This window comes from Nesoenas mayeri (genome assembly GCF_963082525.1).
Source record: "Nesoenas mayeri genome assembly, chromosome: 13".
NCBI classification, from domain to species: Eukaryota; Metazoa; Chordata; class Aves; order Columbiformes; family Columbidae; genus Nesoenas; species Nesoenas mayeri.
In genome coordinates this window covers 19,817,882-19,833,376 of record NC_137550.1, presented here as the reverse complement: position 1 = coordinate 19,833,376, position 15,495 = coordinate 19,817,882, and the positions used below count along the sequence as shown (strand labels likewise).

Here is a 15,495-nt window from a genome sequence, read left to right as displayed (position 1 = left end):
GTTGAGAACACGAGACACCAGGAGATTTGTTTTCCTCTTCTAACCTCCAAGTGCAAGTGAGCATGAAGGCTTGAGCCCAACCAGACCGGAGGTGCCACAGGGTTCAGTGACCAAAGCCAATGCCCACGGCACAGGCTAACAAACAACTAAGATATGAAGAAGCCAATACATACAAAATAATAATCTGGTGTAAGACATGCATAAAGAAGAAAGAGCCGGAGAAGCTGCCGGGTGCTGGGCTACTTGGAGGAGAGCACAAGTACACAGGGTCTGCCAGCGGATGAAGCTCGAGCAGGGTCATCGCTCAGCAGTGGGATTTAATCGTTCCTAAGCAAGCTTCCTTTGAGGATAACCACCGAAAATTAAAAAAGCAAACGAAGATGACATTTGGCAAGCTTTATCTCGGCAGGTTTCCTGCTTCCTCATCTTAATCACAGTCAAAATCAGTGTTTTAAAGCAGTGATTCACATCGGTCCACCCCAAGGACACGTCACCACCAAGCTCATTCCTGCTCCTCACTGACGTCCCCACCGAGGCTCTCCCTGGCCACGAGCTTTCCAAGGAGGGACCGACTGTAGCTCTGGTGGGGTCTGAGCTGAGCGCTTGGGCTCCTTACAGGAGCAGGAGATGGAAGGACACGGAGCTGGGGAGGTGATGCTTGCTCCTGCCCTGCCTGTTTTGGCAATGTGTGAGGGCTGCGATGCTGGGGAATCCTTTGCCCATGGCCATCCCCCTGCCCTGGGAATTTACAGGAGTGTTGGAAAAGCATGGATGACAGGAATGAGCAGGGCAGCGAAGGCAAACTCTGCCCTGGAGCCAAAGTCCTACCCGCTGGCAGGACGGGACGGGGGTCGGGGACCGTGGTGTAACAGGCAGGAGTTTCAGAGAGGGGATGAGAGCGGATTTTGGAGGGGAGTGAGTGGCCACCGAGGAACAGAGCGCTGGGTGAACCCAGGACTGGCTGCTGCTGGAGCGGACGAAAAACAGGGCTTTTCTTCTCGCCTAAGCTCTGGGAAATTGCAAAACAAGGGGAAATTATGCAAAACATCCTGCAGAAGGACCCTTGTCCTTAATCGCCACGTGGCTTGTGCAGCCAAAGCCCCTGCACAAGGGGAGCGTGACCTAATTTCTTTTTCGATCCTTCCATTTGACTGCAAGAGCAGCCAAAGCACGAGCTGCCCGGGCACCGGTGCCGCCTCCCTGGGGACACCCCCGCTCCCCACCTCATACCCTGCTCCGAGGTGACCCCCTTTCTCAGCGGGGTGGGAGGTGAAGGGTTGGGGGGCTGTCCCTGTCCCCCCCAGCTCCCTGGGGATGGGCAGGACCCTGACAGTGCAGCACCCAAGGGACAGCTTCGCCCTGCGAGGAGGCAGCGATTTGTGGGGATGGAGAGAAAGGCGAAGGCGAGGAGGTGGCTGCAGTAGGAAGGATGAAGGCTCTCGGTGATGGAGACAGTGGTGTGTTGGGGAGGAGGATGCACGGAGGGATTTAGGGATGAGGAGAACAAGCTGACCCCCACACCCATCCAGCCCTGGGAATCCCATCTCCATCCCTTGGGGGACCAAAGCTGCTCCCCATAGGGCCCCCCCAAATCCTGGCTGGGTTTGCGTGGCCATGGCAGGACCATCTCCCCCCTGGCATGGGCTCACCTGTGGTCCTGGGCTGGGGGGCTCTCAGGAGTGGGGCCCCCCTGGGGTGCACCTGTCCTGCGTGGGGCCGGGGGCCATGCTGGGGGCTGGGGGGCTGTCCTTGGCCGTGCTGTAGTGCCAGTGCCCGTGCCGTGCTCCCGCCGCCGGGAGCAAAGTGCCCGGAGAGGCAGGGCTGGAGGCGGGCAGAGGCGTGGGCAGGAGCCCGCGGTGCCCCGAGCCAGCGTCCCTGCCCGCGGCCCTGCCAGCCGCACACCCGTCCTCTCCATCGCCCTCGCAGGCTTCGGGCCCGCTACAGCCCCCCAGACATGAGGAGGTGGCACCTCACCCATGGGGTCACAGCCCTTTGTCCACAGGGGCCAAGGATCCTTGGCCATGGGGACTGTGACCCCTCATTTGTGGGGACCACAGTCCCTCGTTTATGGGGACCATGGTCCCTCAACCACAGGGGCCACAGCCCCACATCTGTGGGGCCCGCAGCCCCTGCCCAGGGAGCTCACAGCCCCTCACCCCCCGGGCATCCTCCCTGCCCTGCTGGGGACACAGGAGTGCGGTGCTGTTCCCACCCCGGGGTGCTGCCCTGCTGGCACCCCCGTCTTGCGGGCAATCCTGGGGACAAAGGTGGCCACTGCCACCTTGAGGCCAGCCTGGGCATAGTGTCCCCAAAACCTGGGTCACCTCGCTGTGGCAGCACTCAGGGCGATGCTCGCCAGGGTGTCCCCGTGGTTTGCAGGGACTGTGTGTCCCCCACGCCTCGTCCACGGGATTTAACTCCTCAGGTGGGTGAAGGATGGGTGCTGTACAAACATGCCAGCGTTGCGACAAACAGGGCAAATGGGTGCACCCCAAGATGTGAGGCATCGTGGCCAAGAGCTTGAGGGGATCAGAGACAGGAGGTGGGAGCAGCCCAGGGATGCTCAGCCACAGAGGGGGAGTGTGGGGGACCCCAGGTGCGCAGGGCTGAGTGGGCAGAGCCTGCGCGTTTGGGGGAACCCATGGCACTGCCAGCACCTGCCGAAAGCAGAGCCAGCCCAGCCCCATGTGGGAGCCACAGGGGACACCAGGCAAGGGCAGCCAGGAGGGTCAGGGGTTGCAGGGTCCCCAAATAAATGAGGGGAAGGTGGGGGATGATGTTCCTGCAGCAGCTGAGGCACTAGGAGCTGGCACTGCCCCTACCTGGCTCACCTGGTGTGGCTTGGGCACCCTCCCTCCTCACCCCTGTGCAGAACCAGACCCCGCACGCACGCACCCTGGTGTCCCTGAGCATTTATTCTGGATGGGCACAGCAAGGGGATCTCGCAAGGCAGCGGCACCAGCGCCTCAGGAGCAGCTGCTGTAGGAGAAAGTCCCGTGAGAATGGCGTCCAGCCAGGGCTGAGCCTGGTGAGGAGGGAGCAGCCACCGAGGCCAAAGGCACAAGGGTGTGCAGGTGCCACAGGTGCCGCTCTGCCCTTGTAGGCTGAGCCTTGAGGTCCAAAGCACCCAGCAGTCCCCACTTCCCAACTGGCCCCAGCATCTCCTGTGTCCCCCGTCCCTCCTTGCTGGTGAGGCTCAGTGTGGTGCTTCCATCACTTCGAGGAGGGAGGATGGAGACAGAGAGACCCAGAGAGTGTCTGTCCTGATGGCTGTAAGAGCATCCTGAGACTTTCCAACCGACAAACGCCAACTGGTTACTGGTGAGGGCGGACACGTTGGGAGCAGAGCGCAGGCGGGTGCTGGCGTCCAGGTTAGGTGCTGGGTCTCAGGTCAGGTCTCGGTGGCACGCTCACCACTGTGCCCTCGTTGAGGCTGCTGGGGTCAAGCTGGGCCTGGGTCGGGCTGAGCATCGCTGTGTCCAGCACATCCTGCTCTGTGATGTCTCTGTGTGGAGTGAGGGGGAGCAAGTTCTGGGGGAACCACCGAGAGAGAGTGGGGAGTCCATACAGCCTTGGGGCATCCATGGAGCTGTGAGGACTTGATGTCCTCCTGCCCTGCCGCATCCCCACCCCACTTCTACTCGCTGTTGGGGTGTAGGGCTCTGCCAGGGACCCCAGGGCCATGGGAGCTGGCCCATGTGGTGCCCTGATCATCGAGTTCCAGGGCCTGTGGGTACCTGAACGTCTCCAGGTGGTCCCAGCCGCGCTCCTGCAGCCCTTCCATGTCCTGCCGCGAGCCAAGGTGGCCCAGGCACCTGCCGACGCCATGGGACCACTCACCCCTGTCACAGGGCCACTGGAGTAAGAAGAGTAAGGACACACATGACAGCAGTGTCACAGTAGGACCATGATGTCCCCACCTTCACATCCTCACCCCACACGAGTGGGACACATTGCTGCTCCTCTACCTTCCACCTGATGGTGGCTCCATCATGCAGAGCACTGCCAGGGGGCTGGGACCTGGCATCTACTGGTAGCCCCATGGCCAAAAGCAGGTGCCCTCCCCTCCCTGGGGTCCCCAAGCCCCTCTCTGAGCTCCAGAGCCCCATGGGGACTCCAGCGGTACCTCTCTGGGGTGGCCATGCTGGTGAGCATCCTGTGTGCACCTCAGCACCTCCCAGCACGGCCGTGGCGGTGGCTCTAGGGCGCTGTGGGTCTGGCGCAGGAGGGTCTTCTGGCTGTTCCCCCCGTGTTTGAGGGCCGCTCGGTCCAGCTGGCTCAGGCAGGTGGCCATGTGCAGTGCTGTCAGCGAGCAGTCACCCAGCACCGCCGTGTCACTCGCCAGGATGGCCGATTTGGGTCTGTTCAGCTGGCCCATGCCAGGGGGGCTGAGCGGGCACCCACGGGACATGCCCCCCGGCACACAGCGGGGCCGGCCACCCCCCTGCTCTCCCTCTGAGGGCGAGGGGACCCGCGCCCCAAGGGGGCTCCAGTGCCCCTGGCCCCCGGCTGGGCTGGCTGACTGCTGGCTGTGGGCTGCACCGGCAGTGGGGGTCGATGCCCAGGTGCTGGGGATCCCCTCGAAGATGAAGTAAGCGGGGTTGGTGTAACCGGCAGCCGGCTCTGGGAGGCTCCGTGGTCGGCTCCTGCGAACCAAAGGTGAAGGGGGTTCAGCCTCACCCCCTGGCTGGTTTGGGGGGGGCTGAGCCTGGCTGGGGTACCTGGGGTGCTTTGGGGGGGGCGTGGGGCATGGTGAGGTGTCTGCCACCGGCTCAGCATCCTCCTCCTCCTCCTCAAAGCTGATCCACTCTGCAATGGCACCAAAGTTTGGTCTCTCCCCGCCGGGAACCGCACACCCCATGCTGTGCCTGGGGGTGTCCCTGAGCCCCCTGCCCAGGGTGATGGGAGGGGGCCAGGGCACGGCCGCCGTTACCGTAGAGCCTCTCGCGGGTGCTGCGCCTGTCGGTGGGGACCCGCACCTTCACCCAGCCGCGGATGGAGCCCGTCTCCTCGCCGCGGTGGGACAGGAAGGTCTCGAACTGCTGTGCCAAGCTGCTGATCAGGGACCTCATGGCGATGCAGCACTCACCTGTGGGCACGGCATACACTCGTGTTGGCTCCCTCCAATGCAGCAGCACCCCAGAGCCACTGTCCCCCACGCACCATAGGACTCGTAGCTCTCCACACCCTTGACGCTGAGAAGCAGGTGCTGGTCCCCCAGGTACTCCAGGTCTGGCAGGATGGGGTTCAGCTGTGTGTGGAAAGAGGGGTGCTCGGGGGGGCTGCTGCAGGGTGGGGTGGCCCAGGGGGTGACAGTGACAGCCCCCAACACCCCTTGGGGCTCAGAGTGTAGAGCCAGTGGGAGGGATGGGGATGAAGAGGGAGTAAGACACTCAAGGGGTGAGGAGGATGCTCAAGGGATGGGGACAAGGAGGAAGGACGATGCTCCAGCGCTGGGCGGGGGAGCGTCTGCTCCACACCCCAGCACGTACCACGGGCAGATGCTTTGCAGACCAGACCAGCTTGAGGAACCCAGGGACGTCGCAGCTCTGGGACGTGTTCTCCCCGCTCCGCTGGACCTCTGCTAGTGGAGAGCGGGGGTCACAGTTCCAGCCAGGGCTGGCGCACCCCCACGGCACCCCCAGCACCCCCAAACCCCGGCGCCAGGGGGATACCTCACCCTCCAGGCAGTAGGAGTGGAACTCGATGTAGCACTTGCTGCGGCTGGTGGTTTTGATGATCACCTCGATGCTGTCCCACTCGATGCAGGCCAGGGGCTCGGGGCCAGAGCCGGGGGCTGCAGGCAGGTACCAGGGGGTCGGCGTGTGCTGGCCGAGCACCCGCAGTCAGGGGTCCCTCCAAGCCAGGCATGGGGGATGACAGACACCCCCAACCCCTTACCCTTCTTGGGCACAAACTGCGACGTCACTCCCACCTCAAAGGTGGCGAAAACGGGTGAGTGGTCACTGGTCACAATGTCATCGGTGCAGCCTGGGTGGTGGGAGGGGGCAGCTGGGTGACAGTCCCCGAGCCCCAGGGTCCCCCCCAACCCCAGGCTCTCACTCACCGTAGGAGTTACAGACCACGTGGGTCTCCGGGTGCGACTTCCACAGGATGCGGTCACACCACGAGGGGACATTGATCCTCACCTAAAAATGGGGAAAGCAGCTGGCTCCAGTGTCTCCTTGGGTCTGGCTCACCCTGCAAGCCCAGAGAAGCAACCCAGCACCCCAAAAAGTGAGCTATCTCCCACCCAGCCCCCCTGGCACCATCTGAGCCTGTTGTCCCCATCCCCTGGCGATGTCCTGCAGCTCGGGAGGCTCCGGGAACTCACCCCCGTGGGCTTGAACTTCTGCCACATGTAGGTGTCGCGGGAACCCCGCTCGTACCGGTACGTGGGTGGGAAGGAGATGTCGCCCTCACCTGGGAACCAAGACATGGAGGTGGCACAGTGTCCCTGCCTGTCCCCACTGCTGCAGCCAGCCAGGGAGAGTCGTGGTGTCACTGTCCCCATCCAGGGCTCACACTGATGTCTGGCACCCCTGGCCACCTCGGAGTGTCTCCCAGGGCGTGCACACCAAGGTCCCCCAGGCTTTGGGCACCCGTGCAGGGCTGTACCAGGACCGGGCACCCTCTGAGCTGGTGGTGGCACAGGGAGAGGACTGTGGGGACACTGATGTCACTAGCTTGGTCGGGGAGCAGTGTCCCTGTCCCCACACTCACAGAATCGCAGGAACACCTTGTTCTTCTCCCGCTCCAGGTTGAGCTGGTCGACAGCCAGGAGGGCGTCAAACTCCCTCTTGGTTACATGGGCAAGGATGTCCTGTGCCAGGGGAGGACAGCATGGTGACCCCGGCTCCTCGCACCCCTGCAGTGCCACCAGCATGTCACCGTCCCCAGCTCTGTGAGACCCCACCTGCACATCCATGTCCAGGCGGTAATTGAGGTCCCCGAACCAGAAGAGGTGGGTGAAGCGCAGGGTGAGGTCAAAGGCACTGAGCTGCTTGTCACCCAGGACCAAGGAGCGCAGGATGTCACTGTAGTTCTGGTTACGCCTGTGGGTGGGAGACAGCAGCACCATGTGAACCTCCCCAGGGACACCTCATCCTCATGCTTCTCTGGCCAGGTGAGGACAGGGACAAACCCACACCATCCCAGGGCTCCTCCGGCCCCCGGGGACACACACCTGTGCCCAGGCAGCCCCGTCTCCCCCAGCCCCTCCATCACCTGTGAGTCTTCTCACTGCCCGAGGCCAGGTGGCAGTTGACGAAGCCGAAGGAGGTCCCGTTGAAAAGGAAGGAGACGCCCACAGCTCCCTTGTTCCCTGCAGGGATGTGCTGGGCACTGAGCCCCGGGGGGTCCCTGGGATGTCCCCTCACTCTGAGACACGCTCCCACCCCATCCTCAGCCCTACCCAGCGTGTTGGCAATGCCGGTTTTCACGCTGGAGGTGTGGACGTGGCTGATGCGCCGCTCGTGCTCGGGTTTCACCAGCACCACCATCTTGATGCTCCAGAGACATTGTAGAGCCACCTGCGGTGGGGCGGACAGGGAGGTGAGCCTGCCCGCTCCCCCTGCGTCACCCCACAGCCAAGAAGAAGCAATGTGAGGCAACCCAATCCCTAGGAAGGGCTCCTGGAGGGACAATCCCTGTGTAAGGTCCATGGGGCACAGGAGGTTTCCTGGGCTGAATTTGGGGTGGGAGAAGACCCTGGGTTTGGGGGTGAGAGCCCTGGGGTGGCAGCTTCTTGAGACTGCTGAGGGTGGCTTTAGCTTTAGGCAGAGCTGGGTGGGTCCAGGCTTCGCCCCAGGGTTACCACGCGGTAGTCGATGGACATCAAGGTCTTGAGCGATGCGCGGAGGAACTCGACCCACTCGCGGTCGCCCAGGGAGTTCTCCTGGGTGCCGATGACGTAGATGTCGTGGGGGATGCAGGCGGTGGTCTCATCCTGCGTGCGCCCCAAGCCCCTCGAGGTCAGCCAGGAGGCGAGGGAGCGGGGTGGCGGCGTGCTGCCTGCGAGCAGGGGACAGTGTGTCACTGCGGGGGACAGCTCCTCGATCCCCTCTCCAACCCCAGACCATACACATCTCCAGGAGAAGCATCGTGCCAGCCCCGTGGTCCCCCCATGCGCATCCCAGACTGGTGCTGGGATTTACTGCCACCATCCAGACCCTCCTGGTACCGCAGCTCCTCTGATCTCTCCCCAAGACACCGGGCAAGTAGATCACAATGGGACAGACAAACCCAAAAGCAGTCAGGTTAGGGTCTTCCCCAGCCTCCTCCTCCTCCCACCAGCTTGGCTTCCCCACCTCCCAAAACCCACCCAGGTTCACAAGCTGTGCTGACCTCCCAGGACGATATGACCTTCTCCTGGCTCCTTACCCATGTTCCACGTCCCAACATACACCGAGATGAGGTCAGGCTCGTCCAGGTTGGAGTGCTGGATCTTCATCAGCTGCAGCAGCTGGCAGAAGGCCTCTCGCTTCTGTGGGACAATTCAGATGTATTGGGGAGCCAGGAGACACAGCACCCCAGAAGTGCCACTGGTGGGGTCAGGGGGATGTCACGCTAGGCATAGGAGATGGTTTGCAGGGGTGGTCCCAATCCTGAGAACACCCTTTTGCTGTGTCCTTATGTAACTGTCTGAAAGGAGGTTGTAGCATGGAGGACATTGGTCTCTTCTCCCAAGAAACAAGCAATAGGACAAGAGGAAATGGTCTCAAGTTGCACCAGGGGAGGTTGAGGTTGGATCTGGGGAACAATTTCTTCCCCAAAGGGCTGTGGGGCATTGGAACAGGCTGCCCAGGGCAGTGCTGGAGTCACCAGCCCTGGAGGGTTGGACAGATGCAGAGATGAGGTTCTTAGGGACAAGGGGCAGTGCCAGGGGTGGGTTATGGTTGGACTTGATGATCTTCAGGGTGTCTTCCAACCAAAATGACTCTGTGGTTCTGTGACAGATCTGTGTCCCCCGGAGCTCCCAGTGAGTGCAGCCAGTGCCACTTACCCGTGCACTGGGGAAGACGAAGTCTCTGCTGAGGCTCCGCTGTGGCTCCCGGTTATACACCAGCCTCACCTTGCTCTGCACACTCTGGTACTTGATCAGCTGCAGGACTGAGTGCCAGGTGTCAGGGGGACAATGGTGACATCCCCCTCCCACATGGGTTGGGACTGGGGGTGTGACCAGGTGTGCAGCCCATCACCCTGCCATCAGGCCTGCGCCAGGGAACCCCACAGCCCCGCAGCACCCCGGCAGTGGCTGGGATGGGGGTCGGCAGCCCCTTACTTTTGTTCTGCGGGATGGTCTCCTCTGGGGACCCGCTGCCCTTCTTGGTGATGGTCACCGTGCCCGACTCCACGTCCACTGTCAGGGCAGCACGCTGCGACTTGCCCGCTTTCACCTGTGGATGGGGACATGGTTCATGGGTTGTGGACATGGTTCACAGGTTGCCCCACACCTGCCCTGCCCCAGCAGCAATGCCAGGGGCCCCCATGCCCTCACCTCGAAGCTCTGCACAGCCAGGGGTTTGGTGGCTGGAGCGGGGGCTGTCACCACACTGGGCAGTGCCAGGTTGTGCCTCGACACCGTCTCCTGCAGCGACTTCAGCACCTGCCGGGGAGATGGGCACCAGTCTGGGTGTACTGGGTTAACTGGGAGAACCCTGTGCTAGCCTGTCCTGTCCCAAGGGGCACCCCAGGGCTGTGCCACCCCCAGCAGCTTGTTTTTGGGGGGGTTATTGGGGTGAGGGGTTTGCTGGAGCAGACCGAGGTTCCCCAGCCCAGGGCACCATGAGCAGTGGCCATGTGCCCCCGCTGCACCCAGTCAGGTGTCTCCAGTCCAGCATCACGGGGGCACAAGCAGGCACCTTCTTCTCCAGCGAAGAGAGAAGATGGTTGACTGTGGATATCTTGTTAAGGAGCAGCTCAAGGTCTGGATCACTGGTCAGGAGACCCTAAGGGGAGGAACAGATGTTTTTGGAGCAGCACGGCAGCACTAGACAGGTAGATTCCTCCCCATTGGTCTGGGTTGCACCCAAGAGGTGGGGGTCCCTGGAGTCTGGCAAGAGAAGCAGCTTCTCCCCACCACCAAATCCAGGAGTGGGTGCAGAAATTAGTCTCTGCTCGTCCCCACGTCCCCTCTGCCAGCTGCAGCAACACCAGCACATGCAGCACCCCAGGACCACCAGCAGCACCACGGGGCATGCAGCACCTATGGGTGCTGATCCACACTGAACCCACCCTGAACGCCTCTCCCGCAGACCAGCTGCACCCAGGCATGGGTGGCTGCACACAGGGGTGGCTGGAGAGGACTCACCTGCTCACTGGCCAGGCTCCGAGGGGACGCAGGGGGGTCAAACACCCTGGCCAGTGTCTCCAGACCTGCCAGTGTGAAGTCGATCTCGCTGCAGAGGAGAGGAGCAGGTGAGACCCTGCGTGGGATGTTCTGAGCCTCAAGGCACTCAGCCACCACCAAGGGGACAGGGATGAGGCAGGTGGCCCCAGGGGCTGTGTCACCCCCGCATCCCTGGGCCACTTGCCTATGCAGTGCCCGGCAGGCGGTGACGAGCGCAGTGCTGAGGTGGCGGAGCTGCGGGTGGCCGTGGCGCAGAGCCTCCAGGTCCAGCTGCAGGTGGTGGCTCAGGTACTCGGCCATGAAGCCCATGAAGTCGCTGGCTGGGCTGCAAGGTGAGGTGGGCAGCACAGTGGTGAGGGAGGGGTGGCCATGCCCACCTCATCATCCCTGTCATGCTGGGGCAGGCTGGGGTGCGTTACCTGCTGTGGATCTGCTCCTGCAGCCTCTGGTGCAGCTGCTGCGAGATGTGGGTCCGGCCGGCGATGGGAACGCTGAGACACCCGCCTGTCCTGGCTCCCCCGGCCGGCACCGCGCTCACCGTGTGCCCCCCACCTCGGCCGTCCTCCCCGTCTGCGGGCAGGGGACAGCCGGCTCAGTGGGACCCCCTTCCTGCCCGCGGTCCCCACTGTCCCCTCCCTGGCTAACCCGAGTCGTCGTCAGCTGCCTGCCTTGTGCAGTGCACAGGGTGGAGCAGGGGTGTCACCAGCCCGTTGTTGGGATGCTGGTAGGCGCCGATCAGGTCAGGGAGGGTGCGAAAGCACTTGGCTTGGATCCCCTGGATGGTCTGAGGAGGCAAAGATGGGGGAAGCACTGTCAGGTTTGCAGATGACACCAGGTTGGGTGGGAGTGTTAACTTGATGGAAAGCAGGAAGGTTCTACAGAGGGATCTGGATGGGCTGGATCATTGGTCTGAGGTGAGCTGTATGAGGTTTAACGAGGTGAAGTGCTAGGTCCTGCACTTGGGTCACAACAACCTCGTGAATGCTAGAGGCTCAGTGGCTGGAAAGTGTCCAGTGGAAAAGGACCTGGGGGTATTGGTAACAGTGGCTGAACATGAGCCACCACGTGCCCAGGTGGCCAAGAGCCCACCGGCATCCTGGCTTGTATCAGGAGTATTGTGGCCAGCAGGACCAGGGCAGTGACTCTCCCCCTGGACCAGGCACTTCAAATCCTGGGGTCAGTTTTGGGTCCCTCATGCCAAGAAAGCCCTTGAGGTGCTGGAGTGAGTTCAGAGAAGGGAATGGAGCTGAGGAAGGGGCTGGAGCACAAGTGTGATGGGAGCGGCTGAGGGACCTGGGGGTTCAGCCTGGAGAACAGGAGCTGAGGGGAGACCTTATCAGCTCAAGTTGCGCCAGAGGAGGTTGAGGTTGGATCTGGGGAACAATTTCTTCCCCAAAGGGCTGTGGGGCATTGGAACAGGCTGCCCAGGGCAGTGCTGGAGTCACCAGCCCTGGGGGGTTGAACAGACGGAGATGAGGTTCTCAGGGACATGGGACAGTGCCAGGGGTGGGGTAACAGTTGGACTTGATGATCTTGAGGGTGTCATCCAACCAAAGTGATTCTGTGATTCTATGACTCTTGTGATGCTCTTTTTAGGGGCCAGAAGGGGCGGCTACAGAGAGACAGGTACCAGGAGAAACCATGAAGTGACACCAAAGAGGGGAAGTGAAGCCAAGCCGGCAGCCAGGATAGACATCACAGGGACAGACATTGCAGGTACCGGGGCCATGTGGCCAGACTGGGTCAGCAGACACAGCAGGGAGGGGACAAGCATTTGGCAGCACCAGCCCAAGTGATGGGGAGGCACTGTCCCTGGCCACCCTGTGCCACGGGAGTGGCTGCAAAGCACCCGCATCCTGCCGTGCTGGCAGCTCGTGCGAAGAGCAAACCGCACGGCTCGCAGTGCCGGGGAGGGCAGACAGTGCAGGGGATGGCGGGGGGAGGTGAACACCCCAGTCCCTTCACACCTGCATCCTGCCCACGTCCCAGCTCGCAGGCAGCAGCACCACCAGAGCCGGGAGTGCACCCCGGCAGCACCCAGCCCCTGAGCACCCACCTGGACAGAGAGCAGCCCCTTGTCATTGGGGAGGATGCGGTAGGTGTGGACGTGCCGCTGGAACCTGGGAGAGAGCAGACGAGGGTCCCCCACGGCTCCCCCACACGACACTGTGGGCACGTGGCAGCATTGGGGGATGCCTGGCACCCAAACACCCCGACCCCTCTGCTGAGAGAGGAACTGAGCTCTCAGTTCTGGAAATAAATCATCACCCTCAGCTCTGCATCTGCACCGTTTGCAGGGCAGGATGTAGGGCGGCCCCCTGGCTCCAAACAGCAGGCAGGGCCACAGCAAGGCCAGGGCTCACCCGAACCATGTGTTTGCAATTTGTCCCCGCACGCCATGCCAGCCGAAGGAACCGAGGTGGCATCCTTCCAAAGCCACTGAGATGCTGCCCCCTGCGCTCCCCGCTGCAAGGAGGGGTGCACACAGCAGGAAGGGGCACGGGCAGCAAGGAAAGGGGTGCAGGCAGCAAAGAAGGGGTGCAGGCAGCAAAGAAGGGGTGCAGGCAGCAAGGAAGGGTGCAGGTAGCCCCAGCAGCAGTGCTCTTGGGGACTGTAAATTGATGTTGAGAGTCCCCGTGGGTGGCGGGGCATGTGACCCCCCACGTCCCGGCAGCGGAGACGTTAACAGCGGGTGTCAGGGTCCGGATGCGGCCGCGCTGAGGGTTGGACGAGAGGGAGGAGACGTTTGTTTTTGCAGAAGGAGGGTGATGCGAATCAGCCTCTCCCACACATGGAGCCAGGCCAGCAGGCAGCTCCAAAGGGCTTGTGGTGCCTCCTCCCAAAGACACAGGATTCTCCCTTGGTCTGACTTAGGGGATAACCTTGAAAACCACCACACCAAAGAAAAAACCCCACGCACCCCACCAGCATCCCTGCAGAAGGCTTTTCCATGAGGTTTTGGAACCCAGAGTAGGGAGAGGGACAGAGGGACAAGGGAGAGGAGTGGCGAGCAGAAACCAGGCAGGTGACTCACAGGAGGCAGAGGGCATATGCCCCCAACACCGACTCGCTGTCCCGCACCAAGAAGCAGCCATCCCGCCCGGCCTTGGCCAGCAGCTCCTCCGCCGCCACCCGGCTGATGTCCCGGTGATACCAGCTTGCTGCCGCCATCCTCCGAAACCGCGGGACTCTGGCTGCGCTCTGTCCCCGTCCCAGCCCCACATCAGGGCTCAGTGGGGGACACTGGCCATGGGCTGGCCCACAGGGTGGGCTGGGGAAGGTGGTATGGGGGGACTAGACCCTCGGTACCCGAGCGAGCTTGCAGCTGGAGGTCCCAGTGGGTGACAATCAGCTACCGAGGTGATGCTGGTGGGGATTAGGTGCCCCACGGCCAGGAGCAGGATCGGGGGGAAGCTAGGAGAAGCTGTGCGTCCAGACACTCCTCACTGTGGGGGGCTCCAGCCTGTGGGGTGCATGGGGGGCAGAGATGCACAAGATCAGCGAAGGGACCTTTCCCGCGGGGGAGTCACCCCGGCAGCAGGGCCACCATCCCACCCTGGTGCACGGCAAGGACTGGCCGTGCTGGCATCCTGGGGACACACGGGGCGTCCAGACCTCGCCCCACACACTCACCGTCCCTTGCAGACATGATCTGGGGCTCCTGCGGCTCTTCGGGGTGCTGGAGGCGGCGAGCTGAGGTTTCAGCCCTGCCTGCACCCGCTGCCCGTCGGGGCGGCAGCTGGGGGTCGGGCAGCACCCACCGCCCTGCCCGGACCCACCGGCCGGGCTCACCCGCTCGCTCTTCCTCCCGCCGCGCTCTTCCTCCTTCCCCGCGGCCCCGCCGCCCGGACCAGCCTCCTCGCTGCTCCTCCTCCTCCTCCAGCCCCGCTGCCGTGCGAGGCCCAGCACGGCGGGGAGCGGGGGGAGCGCCCCTGGAGCGGGGGCTCTGCCTCCACCCGCCGCTCCTCTGCCCGGGGGCGATGGAGCGGGGAGAGCCCCGTCCCTCGGGCAGGGCCCCGGGAGAGGAGCTCGGCAACGAGCCCCTGGAATGTGTTGGAGGTGGGTGGTGGGCAGCTCGCAGCAATTGAGCTGCCCGCTCCCGGGGAACTTGCTGCCCGCCCCGCGGCTTCGCGGTTTGATGCGCACGGAGAAAGATGCTGTAAAGTGAGTCGGGCCGCTGTCATCGCATCCGTGTCACCCTACCGGTGGGTGTCCAGTTCAGGGGCTCCCGGGAAGGGGTCAGGGAAGGAAAGAAGCTTTTGGATATTAGGAAAAACATCCTAACGTCCTTTTGGATATTAGGAAAAAATTCTTCACAGAAAGGGTTGTGAAGCACTGGAACAGGCTGCCCAGGGCAGTGCTGGAGTCACCATCCCTGGAGGGGTTTAAAAGGCATTTAGCTGAGGTTCTTAGGGACATACTTTAGCGCTAGAGTTAGGTTATGATTGGACTTGGTGATCGTGAGGGTCTTTTCCAACTGGAACAATTCTATGGTTCTGTTTTCCCGGCTGCAAACAGCACCGGGGTTCCTGCAGCTCCTGGGTGCAGCCCCAGCAGTTTTGCTCCTCGTGGGCGCAGCGAGCAGAGCTGCACGTGCCGGCAGGCAAGCGGCCGGCTCGAGCTGTGCCAGGGTGATTAGCACCGATTAATTACAGATGAGCAGCTGCCCACCTCTGCTGCTGGGCTGCTCAGGAGTGCCAGGGCTGCTCTGAGGAGAGACAGGACAGCGGGTTCTTGCCAGAGGAGGATGAGGATGAAGATGAGGATGGGCAATGAGGATGAGGATGGAGTGCCATGCGAAGCTGCTCTCCTGGCTGTTTGCCACCCTCGGCATCACAAGCTGTCCCCTGCAGCCATGAGCCCAGCGCAAAGGGACCAACCTCATCACCAGCCCAGACATGTCAAAAGCCCCTGCCGAGGCTTCCCCTGGGCTCCTGGCCTCAAGGGGAACATGTGGCTGGGGCCACCAAGATGTCAGACAGCCCCCTTGGTTTTGGGCTGGTGGCTCTGGGCCACACAGCAGCAGTTGCATCTCTGACCATGGGAACACACAGCAATGGGCGCTCTGGAGACCATCCCATTATTTAACAACATAGCAATAATTCCCCAGCGCCAGGAAGGCACCTGGCTTCGGATTAATGCCG

The 15,495-nt window shown here is 62.5% G+C and overlaps 1 protein-coding gene across 1 annotated transcript; it reads right to left on the bottom strand.

Moving 5' to 3' along the window:
- Positions 1-3,259: 3,259 nt before the first annotated feature.
- LOC308045310 (phosphatidylinositol 3,4,5-trisphosphate 5-phosphatase 2-like) lies at positions 3,260-14,043 on the bottom strand. Its single transcript, XM_080352537.1, has 29 exons — positions 13,985-14,043; positions 13,661-13,814; positions 13,386-13,552; positions 12,408-12,471; positions 10,997-11,135; positions 10,771-10,921; positions 10,532-10,676; positions 10,313-10,396; positions 9,864-9,950; positions 9,500-9,607; positions 9,284-9,398; positions 9,005-9,111; positions 8,383-8,485; positions 7,817-8,013; positions 7,415-7,532; positions 7,228-7,324; positions 6,917-7,055; positions 6,724-6,823; positions 6,335-6,423; positions 6,068-6,149; positions 5,902-5,991; positions 5,681-5,797; positions 5,493-5,581; positions 5,164-5,251; positions 4,934-5,089; positions 4,722-4,809; positions 4,127-4,646; positions 3,738-3,856; positions 3,260-3,505 (listed from the first exon to the last, which is right to left on the bottom strand). Exons 3-29 carry the CDS (start codon positions 13,520-13,522, stop codon positions 3,373-3,375), a joined length of 3,462 nt encoding a protein of 1,153 aa, XP_080208663.1. The 5' UTR covers positions 13,523-13,552; positions 13,661-13,814; positions 13,985-14,043; the 3' UTR covers positions 3,260-3,372.
- Positions 14,044-15,495: the final 1,452 nt, after the last annotated feature.